General features: G+C 36.3%; 1 protein-coding gene across 2 annotated transcripts in view; it reads left to right on the forward strand.

The window, feature by feature from the left end:
* GMPS (guanine monophosphate synthase) overlaps positions 1-12830 on the forward strand; it is a 99103-nt gene that overhangs the window by 37148 nt on the left and 49125 nt on the right. For both annotated transcript variants that reach the window (XM_082654779.1, XM_082654778.1), the window contains exons 3-5: positions 1771-1885; positions 8278-8375; positions 11281-11384. In XM_082654779.1, coding sequence (XP_082510905.1) covers positions 1771-1885; positions 8278-8375; positions 11281-11384 — 317 coding nt within the window. The remainder of the gene's footprint in view (positions 1-1770; positions 1886-8277; positions 8376-11280; positions 11385-12830) is intronic.

The raw sequence follows: 12830 nt of genomic DNA on the forward strand, positions 1-12830 counted from the left end.
GCATATCTACCCTTAGGGCTAGCCCATTCCCCTTTAAAATTGTTATCTTAAAGATGTCACATTCATCATCTGATTAGGTTATCTTCAGTCTCTTTTGCAAGAGATAAGCTGGCAGACATAATGTATACCAAAATTCATGTTACCAATACAAGGTTTAAAGAGTACGGCTTTTGTGCTTACTTAAATTATTGTTAGAATATTAAAAAAAAAAGTACATTATGGGCTTCCCTGGTGGCACAGTAGTTGAGAGTCCGCCTGCCATTGCAGGGGACACGGGTTCGTGCCCTGGTCCGGGAAGATCCCACATGCTGCAGAGCGGCTGGGCCCGTGAGCCATGGCCGCTAAGCCTGCGCAGCCAGAGCCTGTGCTCCGCAACAGGAGAGGCCAAAACTGAGAGGCCCGCGTACTGCAAAAAACAAAAAACATTAACTTGTTGAGTAATTTTTATGAATTTGACTTATATTATTTTTCTGGATGTATTAAAGTCTAGTATTTTAGTTTATATATGTTTTTGCATGGCAGGCAGACACTAATTATAAGGTGAATTGTAATCCAGTTTTGTTTGTAAGTAGATTTTGGTTATATCTTGGAATGCATTTTTCCTTTAGAAATATAGATAAATCAGGATTCCTGCAAACTCAAACTTAAAATGAGTTTGAGGGTACTTTAGATTGATTAAAGGGCATAAGTATGCCTGTATTGTGTAAACTGGAGAGCATGAGTAGTCTGAAGGTGCAAGTCTCTCTGTGATTCCAGTTATTTGTGGCCATGTAAGGGTGAAAGTCCAGTATTAGCAGATTTTCCCCCTTGTTTTCCCTAAAGAAAATCTAGAAATCTGAATTTTTATGTAAAAATCATAACATTAAAGTGTTCTATAAAGTTTTTGATTGAATGCTGAGGATCAAAGTTAGCTATATTAGAGGCCAGGTGAGTAATATAGGCCTCAATTTTCAGCTTTCTTTATATGAATAGTTCTATTCCCAAGTTAACCCATGGAATGCTCTATAAATTGTAATGTAGTTAAGTGATAATACTGACCACTGTTCTGAGAGCAGGGCATATAAGGCAAGTCGTGTTAGCTCTTATTCCTAGGTCTCAGGTAAAATTGATGGGAATATTGGACAGGTTTTAAACAGGCAAAGTTAGGTAATTCTTCACATTTTCTGCCATTCTTTATTGTAGAGTATTTTGCCCTGCATGATCCAGGGCCTTCATAATACCTTCAGTTGTCCTGCTGTGACCTGCTTCACTCCTGACCTCTCAGGAGACCTGTATTTTCACCATCTCGCTTTAGAATTCTCATTTACTTCCTCCATTGATGAGGAAACAAAACAAATACAGGCTAACCTTCATAGATTGAAACATTGGTTTTATATATTTGGAATTTTGTACTTATTAACAAGTGTTTGTTGAATTGATAAACTTCCATGTATTGCAATAAAGTAGAGTAAAAATAAGTAAGCTGTGTAGAGGACTTCCCTGGTGATCCAGTGGTTAAGACTCTGTGCTTCCACTGCAGGGGGCACGTACGTGTTCGATCCCTGGTCAGGGAATGAAGATCCCGCATGCTGCGGCCAAAAAAAATTAAGCTGTGTAAGAAGCTGTTAATAGGCTGATAGAATCTGGATCTGCTGTAGCATAGTGAAAACATAACAAAATCTCTGAATCTGTATCAAGTCTCCCTCAGTGGTACAAGCAAGAGAGGGCATAGAACTTGTATAAGAATTAGCAGTTAAAGATTATTCATTACTCTCTTCCTTAAATCCACAGTGCTATTATCATCTCTGGAGGACCTAATTCCGTGTATGCAGAAGATGCTCCCTGGTTTGATCCAGCAATATTCACTATTGGCAAGCCTGTTCTTGGAATTTGCTATGGCATGCAGGTATATGCATCTATGAATTTGCCTTAAGAGTTAATTTATTCTGCTTTTGACTCCTACTGTATTAGTATTTTCTATCTTTAGAGTAAGTAAGATATTTAGTTATATGAGATAATTTGTTCATATTACAACTGTTTATGAATTGCTACACTAGTATGGCAGAACTGACTTCAATGGGGATTTTCAGAAAAGCAACTATATTACTGCTTACAACAAAACACTGTCCATTAAAAAAAAAACTTAGACATTTAAATACACTTAAAAGTTGCAGAAGTAGTTCACAGAGCTCCTGTATACTTTTACTCAGTTCCCCAATTATGACATTTTTAACCATTTTGAGAGTAATTTGCAAACAAGGTGTTCTGTTACTTGTTGTATCCTAAGTACTAGAATTCTGTCCTACATAACCACAGTACAGTTATCAAAATCAGGAAGTTAACATTGACTCAATGTTAGCATCTGATCCACAGACTTCATTCACATTTCACTGTTGGTCTCATTAATGTCTCTTATAATTCATGAATCCAGTCTAGGACCATGTGTGGTATTAGGTTGTCATGTCGCTTTACATTACTTTAGTTTGGAATCATTCCTCAATCTTTCCTTCTCTTTCATGACCTTGGCAATTAAAAACAAAGTACATTCCAGTTACCTTGTAGAGTAGTCCTCAGTCTTGGTTTGTTTGATGTTTACTCATTGTTAGATTCAGGTTATGTATTTTTGGCAGGAATACCACAGAAGTAATGCTGTGCTCTTCTCAGAGCATCTCATTAGGAGGCACATGATGTCAAGTAATATCATGATCGGTGATGTTCATTTTGATTATTTTGTTAAGATGGTGTCTGCCAGGTGTCTTCACTGTAATGTTAATTAAGTATATGTAGGGGAGTGGCCAAGATGGTGGACTAGGAAAACACTGAGCTCACCTCCTCTCATGGGCACACCAAAATTAATGACTATTTACAGAGCAACTATTGATGAGAATCTAGCAGAAGAGGTCTTCTACAGCTAAAGATATAAAGAAGGAACCACAATGAGATGGGTAGGAGGGTCAGAGTTACAGTCAAAACACATAGCCCTGCGTGGGGGACCCACAAATGGGAGAATAATTACAATTTCAGAGGTTTCCCCCAAGGTCAGAGCCCCATGTTGGGCTCCCCAGCCCAGGGTTCCTGCACCAGGAAAATGAACCCCCAGAACATTTGGCTTTGAAGGCCAGTGGAGCTTACTTTTGGGAAAGACAGAGGGTTGTGGGAAATCCAGATTCCACTCTTAAAGGGTGCACACAAAATCTCACACGCTCCAGGACTCAGGGCAGAAGCAGTAATTTAAAAGGAGCCTGGGTCAGACCCACCTGCTGATCTTGGAGAGTCTTCTGGAGAGGCAGGAGGCAATTGGAGCTCACCCTGGAGACACAGACACTGGAGGCAGCTATTTTTGGAAGCTTAATTCTACCATGAGGACCCCGGTGTTGGTGCCATTTTGGGACCCTCCTCATTTTAGTAGTGAGCAGAACAGTGAATTGTCTTTTTTTTAAACAATGTGGTTGAAACTTGTGTATTGATATGAATAATGGCACAAAGGGAAGCTATTCAAAAGTTAGAAAGTGAACAGACCAATACATTTTCTAATAGCTGTCTCTGGAGCTTTCAGTAAAGGAAGGAACATAAATCAATGTTCACGTAAGAATGTGAATATTTTTATTATTCATACTCTTGATACAAGGGCAGAATATTAGAAATCACTGGTCTGCAAAACAGCTTTACCAGATTTTGCTTCTTGTTAATTGATTGTTATGGTTTTCCATTGATTTAGAGGAAATGCTGACTAAAAATATATAAAATACAAAATCTATGATAATGGATATTTTCTTATCTAGGCAACAAGAATTTTATAGTAAAAGGTTCTTTTTCCCCTGTAATGTGCTCTGAAAAGTCAACTGATTATAAATTTGACTTGGATAATAGCTTATTTTTAGATTTTCCCACCTAGTATTCTAATATGTTTTCTCATAAGAGCCTGTTTCCTGATCAGATTGAACATTGGAAATTGGCTGACTCTTTTTTTTAAATATGTCTTTGCCCCATGATGTAATGTATTTACATAATTTATTGATCTTCCTTGCCTGAGTAGTCAATATTAATCATAAAGCACAACTAATAATTACAATTTAAAAAAAAATTTTTGGCCATGCCACACAGCATGTAGGATCTTAGTTCTCTGACCAGGGATCAAACCTGTCCCCCTTGCATTGGAAGTGTAGAGTCTTAACCACTGGACAGCCAGGCAAGTCCAGCACAATCTGTAATTAAATGGTTTTTAGTATATTGAGAGGCATTATAACATTTTGTAAGGAAGAGTCTCACAAGATATTTTTTTGGCACCCACTTAGAGTGAACAGGTCTGGAAAATGCTCCCTTAATTTAAATGATAGTGGCTGACTGTTTCTCCATTATGTCAGTACCCCCTTATAATTGGAAGACCACATTTTTTCTGTCATTCAGTAGGGGTCTGTGGTAGCCAGAGCCTGGCCTGCTTATGTTAAATGCATAAAAAATTTTGCCTTTGTCATCTGAACTTTCATAGTAGTATAAGGGAATAGGCTGATCTTGCTCCTTTGGGCAGAAATTGTCTTTCTATAAAATATTGATAAATAAATAAATAATAAATAAATAATACCACGTAGCTAATATGCTGTTTGTAAAGGACTACCGCTTCTTAGTGACTCTTAGTTGAGTAATTTTAGCACCAAAGTTCTCACTCTGGTATATACCTTTGCCCCCTCCATGGCATCCTGAAATTTTAGTTATTTCAATGTCTTCTGTACCATCTTTTGCCATTAACTCTTGTCAAGAGTCTTTCTGATTGCTTCCTGGTAGTTCTTTGCTTTGGAAGAAAAAAGTCTGTCCTGCTCCTTGCTCCCTTTACCTCTATTACTGTTTATGCCCCACTCAGCATAAGAAATAGAATATTAGTAGAACTTTTAAAACTCTCTTTATGCTTTTTTCCATTCTACATTCTTCTCTCTTCCTGCAAGAGGTAACACTTTCCTGAAATGTCATTCATTCCCTTTCTTTTCTTTGTAGCTTTATACATATTGTATTTCTAAATAATATTTTACTTAATTTTGCCTATTGACCTTAATATAAGTGAAATCATACTTCGTGTATTTTCATTTTTGGTTTTGAGATTAATTAATTTTATTTTCACTACTGAGTTTATTGTTTGAATGTAGCACAAATTAATTATACATTCCACTGTTAGTATCACTGGTCTTTTCCCAGATTTTTGCTATTACAGATACTGCCATGAATATTTTTGGACTCTTCATCTGGTATTGTACGTACACAGACTTTTCTCTAGGCTAATTAATTGAAATGCCGAGTCTCAGCTTCACGAGGAAATGATATTTGCCCCCAAAGTACCTTCCCAGAGCAGTATATAAGTATATAAAAATTCCTTCTGCTCTATATCCCTGCCAGGCCTTGACAAGGTCAGCTTTTTTTTTTTTTTTTTTCCCTGAATTTGCCTAGCTGAAAAGGTATTAAATGACATTGTGTTGATAGTCTTAATGGTCATTTTCCTTATTTTGAGATTCATGTGTTTATTTGCTATTAGTCATTAGTGTCTGCTTTGCTGTAAAAGCTTATTTGTGATTTTTGCACATTTTCTTGTTGAATTTTTTAGATTGTTTTTATGTATGCTGGATACTAAACTTTTGCCAATCATATATATTGCATATACCTTCTAGACTGTGACTTCTCTCTTCACTATAATTTCATTTTTTTTTAAAGAAACATCTTTATTACAAGCATTTGGCTTCTTTATACACTCCCACAGGTTTTGTCAAATTGTTTTTATTGGTGGAATTTCCTTCCGTTTCCCCCTCCCAAATCTAAGATTTATTTTAAAACCTTGGCATATAAAACAGATAAGAGGGAAGCTGACCCAATTAGAGTGGTAGACCTAGTAGACTTTCAGGGGTTTTTTTTGAGACATTTAGGACCTCGAGGTTATCAGGAATCCATACTGAAAACCATTTCCTTAAGTCAAAATAGAATATTAAAACAAAATTTTAACAAAGTAAAGTGTTTTACTCTACATAAAATTATTCCCTCCTCCCACACACACACTTAGCTGGTCTTTCAACTCCTTGTATTCTCACCCTTAAGTAGCATATAGTCAGGAATCAAGAATAAGCATGAAAGCCTTCTGAATAGGTGACATAGCTTTAAATTTTACTTCAAGCCTTTGGCTTTGTAAAAGCCTTTAATTTAGACTCTGTGAACTTTTAAATTGTGTAGTGTTCCAACAGCTTTGGTTATCTTGATCATTCAGCTCTCTTCTAATTAAGAACTGCAAATTAGAGGAGGCAGAGGTGCACAAGGTTCATTGAGTGGTGTAGAGGAAAACATTCATTTTTCGTTCAGCAAATTTGAATGACTGACTGCTCTGGGCCACATACTTTGTTAGGCCCCTGGGACTGTGAAGAGACCTGAAGACATGGGGGGAGAGGACACGGTCAGCTTCGGTAATCACACCAGTTTGAATAGCTGGAGTAGAGAATGACAGGGAAGATGAGAGGTAAAATTAGACGGGGGCAATGTATTAAAAAGTCTGTGTTCCATATTGGACTTTATCCTGTAGACAAGGGGTCAGCAAACTATAGCCTGCTGCCAAAGCTGGCCCACTGCCTGTTTTTGTATGACCTGCAAGCTAAGAATGGTTTTTATGATTTTAAAATGGTTTTTATGGTTGGAGTTGAAAAACATTTAAAAAAAAATTATATTTTGTGACATGTGAAAATTAAATGAAATTCAAGTTTCAGTGCCCATAAATAAAGTTTATTAGAACACCGCCACATCCAGTCCTTTAAGTATTGTCTGTGGATGCTTTTGTGTTAACGACGACAAGAGTTGAACAGTTGCTCCAGACACAGTAGCGCCTGCAAAGGCTAGAATACTTACTCTTTGGCCCTTTACAGGAAAAATTTACCAACCCAGATGTAGATGATAGAGAGCCATTAAGAATTTAATAATGGACTAACAGAATCATATTTATATTTTAGTAGCTGACATTCGTAGATCTCTGGAATATAGGCTGGAAGATAGGCAAGACTGGAGGCAAGGGGACTGATTAGACTGCAGCAGTATTTCCTAAACTGTGTTGGTTAAGGTGCTGCAGAAAGTGTTTTACTTATGAGTCTTTAGTTTGGGAAATACTGGATTAAACAAGGGTTAGCAGGGTTTTTTTTAACTGCTGGACTTAACCCAAAACTTTATTGCAGGAAGGTTAATTGTGAATGTCTAAGAGGAGAATGTAGAGGGCAGCATTTGCTGATGGTTTTGAAGAATATGCCGTTGTGCATCACAAGAATGAACATTTATTTAGCCCTCTGCCTACTTTTCTGTTGGGGGCTGGGTCAACCTGCATCACATATTGTTGTGGCAGGTATATTATGACACCTGTTGTGGAACAGACATACCAAGATGGGTTGTAGTGATTTTATTGATGCAGATTTAATGTTCCTAAAAATCTTGTGTGTGTCTGGTGTTGGGGGTGTTTGGACATATGTAAGTGATAAATAAGAAGATTGACACAAGAAGGGTCAGAATGTAGAGACCACTTAAAAGTCTGTAGGTGTATGGGATTTGAACAAATAAATTTAATTGAAAGACCAGATTTTATTGCTTATCTCATCTCCACAGGACAGCCTTTTGCAGACTTTCAGACTATTCCTTTGGAGCCAAAGATTAAACAGTTTGGAGGAATTTATATCTGCATGGTTTTAATACCAACCTAGGTACTTTCTAAGCTCAAAGTGCCTTTTAAAATGCTTTAAAATTAAACAGATGTAAGTGTTAAAGAAATCCCTATTTTTTTTTTTTTTTTTTTTTTTTTTGCCGGTACGCGGGCCTCTCACTGTTGTGGCCTCTCCCGTTGCGGAGCACAGGCTCCGGACGCGCAGGCTCAGCGGCCATGGCTCACGGGCCCAGCCGCTCCGCGGCACGTGGGATCTTCCCGGACCAGGGCACGAACCTGCGTCCCCTGCATCGGCAGGCGGACTCCCAGCCACTGTGCCACCAGGGAATCCCAAGAAATCCCTATTTTTAACAGATGAATTAAAGTACCCTAAAAGGAAAATTTGCCAGTGTTTAGGAATTTGACCTGAGGTTAATTTTTATTAATTTAGTTTTGTTTTATAACTATGCCTTTTAAGAACTTTATAATTATATATAATAGCACCAAGTTATCTACAGTTATCAGACTTCCTTTATTTGGGGGGCACAAATATAACAGCTATCCTAAAAATAAGAAACATAAATTATTAATGTAAGAAATTGAGTAATTTTCTTTTGATTTATATTAACATCAATTTATTTTCTCTTGAACAGATGATGAATAAGGTATTTGGAGGTACTGTGCACAAAAAAAGTGTTAGAGAAGATGGAGTCTTCAGTATTAGTGTGGATAACACATGCTCATTATTCAGGTATTAAAGATATTTTTAGATCAATAAGAATGTTAGTAGCTTAACTAACTTACAGCTGGGAATGTTATTCTTTAAAATTGGAGATTCTGTAATTCTTAGACAAAATTAAGGCCACAGTAGTGGCCAAAGGTGTTAATTGTCATATTTGTCTTCCAGTTGAGTGTCAAGACAGCAGCAGATCGCAGTGATGCTAATTAGGGATAAGAAAAGCACTTAATGACATAATTTAATAAAAGCACCTGTGCCGTCTTGAACCCCTCTTTGGGACAGCATATTGTGATGCCAACATTTGTAGTTTTCCCTTTTCACTCTTTCAGTAGAGTGTGATTCTAAACATTAGTATGACAGACGTGGCAGATGGATAATGTTTTAAACTGTCCTGCATTTGTATACCTCTTCCTTTACCATGTTCTTGCTCTGGGTACTTAGCAAGCTACCCATTGCTGGACTCATTACTAAATATGTGTTTTATTTCCCTCTTCCTCACTTTCTCTACTGTATCTGAGCATAACTATACTTGGTGTACTGTCTTTAATACAGTGAATGTATTAATTTATTTTATTGCTAGGTGATAATAGATTAGATACAGCAGCTCTAATGTATTTGAAGATTGGTGAATGAGCTATTCATTGGCTTTCTAGAATCATTTATCTTCTGCTTTACTAAAAAAAATAGCTGAGTTTTCATTCAGCTTCCTGAAAGACCAGAAAACTTAAGTTTTAGTCACTTGCTTTCTTTTTTGGGGTTTTCCGATGTTTTGGATATAGCCCATTTAGGTGGACTATTGATAGAATTACTCACTTACTTTTTTTTGAACTAAATTTCATTTTTATTTAAAAATCACATTTCTCCCTAACTGCATTCAATCTGTAAAACGCTGGCTGATGTCAGTTAATGTGCACATGTTGTCTTTATTATCATTTCTTATAACTGTGCTAATTATTTTTATAGATTTGTTTATTAACATATTCTTACAGCCTCCATTGAGTTGTGCCTAAATTAATTCTTAATGAATAGTGTTCTCCAAATTGGACAGATCAGAAATTTTAAAATTCAAGTTAAGAACTTTTATCTGAAATGGAGATTTCCCAGTTTTTACACAGAACTGACTGTGGCTGGCTTTTCTTTAATACTAGAAAGAACAAAAATAAGTATATCTGTATTCAAGTATTCTTGTTTTCAAAGGGATATTAATAAAAAGAAGCCAGAGTTGCTCAAAATAATTTTATGAACTGAAGCTGCTCATTGCCAAAATACGTTTTTGAAATCCAGTGCTTGTTCTACTTCATAATGGAGAGGTGTTGCTTACATTGATCTGTATCTCAAGTGACTACTCTTGAGAACTACTTCAGGAATCTTGCTGGTAGAAGGTGATAGTACAGGAGGCTTTAAATGTAAAGATCTGGTTAAGATTTAAAGTTTTTCTGTCTTTATAGTTCTAAAATCCTGGTATTCAGTTACAACCTACACTAATCCTAAGTAATAGTGATGACAATAATAACAACCGCAAAACATCCTTTTGCTTTTAAAGTACTTTATCTTCTTGCTTTATTTAAAATTTTTTATTTCTTAATATTATTTAATACCAAGTCCTTGTTCAGATTTTTTCATAATGTAAAAAATATCTTTTTATGGTTGATTTGTTTGTATCAGGGTCCAAAGAAAGTCCACACAATTGCATTTGATAAATGTTACTTACATCTGTTTTAATCCATGCCATTAATTACTTCTGTCCTTAAGATAAATTCCAATAGAGATATAATTTTGAAATTATTATCTTATAGCCTCTTGAAATTGTGTGTGTGTGGTGGTGGGGGGCGTTATATTACCAACTTTATTTATTTATTTTTAACTCACAGACTTAGAGAACGAACTTACAGTTACCGGTGGTGGGGGGATGGCCTGGGGGTGGGGAGAGTCAGGGCGTGTGGGACTGACATGTACACCTGCTGTATTTAAAATGGATAACCAACAAGGACCTACTGCATAGCACAGGGAGCTCTGCTCAATATTATGTAACAACCTAATTGGGAAAAGAATTTGAAAAAGAATAGATACATGTATATGTATAACTGAATCACTTTGTTGTACACCTGAAACTAACACAACATTGTTAATCAACTATACTTCAACATAATATAAAAAGTTAAAATAACTTTATATATTGTTTCAGTTTTCAATTTTTATGGATTGTCTTTTTTTGAAATTTATTATTGTTATTTGCTTTATAATGGACAGAATAAGTTTAAATTCTATCAGTGTTGCACCGTTACATACTTTCTCTCTTTTCTTGATTTACACACAGAAGAAGCTAGTATTTCTAAAGCAAAAAACTACCAATTATAAGATGAATAAGTTCTAGGAATCTTATGTACAGCATAATGACTACAGTTAACAACACCGTATTGTATATTTGAAAGTCACTAAGAGAGTGGATCTGTTTTTTTTTTTTTTTTGCTGTACGCCGGCGTCTCACTGCTGTGGCCTCTCCCGTTGCGGAGCACAGGCTCCGGACATGCAGGCTCAGCAGCCATGGCTCACGGGCCCAGCCGCTCCGCAGCATGTGGGGTCTTCCCAGACCGGGGCACAAACCCATGCTCCCTGCACCGGCAGGCGGACTCTCAACCACTGCGCCACCAGGGAAGCCTGAGAGTGGATCTTAAATGCTCTCACCACACACAGAAAATGGTAACTGTGTGAGGTGGTGGATATGTTAACTAACTTTTACTGTAGTAATCATTTCACAATATATATGTATATGAAATCATCACGTTGTACACCTTAAACTTAACATAATGTTATATATGTTATTATGTTTCAATAAAGCTAGAAAAAAATAAAGCAAAGAATCCATTAATCATGTCTAATAATTAAGCTATTTGTGTATTGTTTTATTTTTTATTAGGGGCCTTCAGAAGGAAGAAATTGTTTTGCTTACCCATGGAGATAGTGTAGACAAAGTAGCCGATGGATTCAAGGTTGTGGCACGTTCTGGGAATATTGTGGCAGGTAAAAATTCTAAAACTTTTGCAGATTTCATTGTAAAAAATTTATCTGAGAAGGCTATAAGCATATGTTTCTGTATGAGGTACTGTTTTTGATGTTTCTTATTTTTTTAAAGATATTGTAAATGTCATAGGGTCAACCATTAATTTATGAAGGGTATTTAATATTAGAAGGATTATCTAGAAGTCACTTACTAGTTTGCTCTGAAATACTTTTAAAAATATTTATTCTAATATGTTTTCCAGATATAAAATACAGCTATTACAACTCAGGAAAAATTTGAGAACTATTTACCTCTCCAGCATGCTGTATTCATAATTGTCCTTTTTTTATGCTTTTCTTAGGTGTATATAGGCATGTATCTTGGATGCTATAAAACATCAGACTAAGCATTCACGGCATTTCTCTGAACTAGGGTTGGCAGACTATTACCTGTGGGTCACATCCAGCCTGTAGCCTGTTTTTGTACGTTTAGAAACTAAGAATGATTTTTACATTATTAAAGGGTTATAATAAACAACAGGGACTATATGTATGTGTCCCACCAAGCTTAAAGCTTATACTGTCTAACCCTTTGTAGGAAGTTTGCCAGCGCATGCTCTAAACCATTTTTTGTTCTCTGTTTTTTTGAGGAAGAGGAGTTAATTTTCTGGTAATTTGTGATTTTTTTTTTTCTTTTACTTGCTTACTTGAATAATTGTAATGTAAATAATCACCGGTAATCCTGGATATCTGCAAAAGCAAAAAGTGGGGTTATCAATAAAGTTCTTGTTTGATATGCTACACCTAAAAAGTTGAAAAAAAAATTCGTAATGGATAAATTGAATTGAGTATTCTACCTGCAGTTACTTAACAGATTAATGTATTAGCATAGCAATTATCAGGAATGGTTTTTATATTGACGGGTTTTTATTTCGTATATGAGATCAATAGTGGTAGATGAGCTTATGTATTTTAATTCATTCAACAAATATCTGAGTACCCACATGTGCCGGGCACAGTTCTAGGTGCCAGTGAACAGAATGGACAAAACCTCTGTTTAATGTTATAGTTGGTGAGGGCGGAGATGGGGGAGAGGTGGGACAGACAGAACACAGATAAATACAAAATAAGTCGGGTGTTGGTCATGTTTAAATGTACTGAAAAAATAAATAGAAGAGAAGAGTGTTGTGGAATGTGTGGTTAGGACTGTTACTGTTTTAGATAGGGTATTCAGAGATGGAGATGGTGTTCCTATTAGATGATATGAGACATGGAGGAAGTAAGTGCTGACCCTTTTGGATATTTAGGGAAAGAGTAAATAGCAGTACAGAGTTCCTGGGATGGGACCTTGTTTAAGGAACAGCAAGGAAGCCACATGGTTACAGCAGAGTAAGCGTGGAGTGTGTGGTAGAAGATGAGGTCAGAGAGGTTGTTGGGAACCAGAACACCAGGACTTTTGAGGCCACT

The sequence above is a fragment of the Grampus griseus genome (assembly GCF_964374135.1).
Source record: "Grampus griseus genome assembly, chromosome: 5".
Classification (NCBI taxonomy): domain Eukaryota; kingdom Metazoa; phylum Chordata; class Mammalia; order Artiodactyla; family Delphinidae; genus Grampus; species Grampus griseus.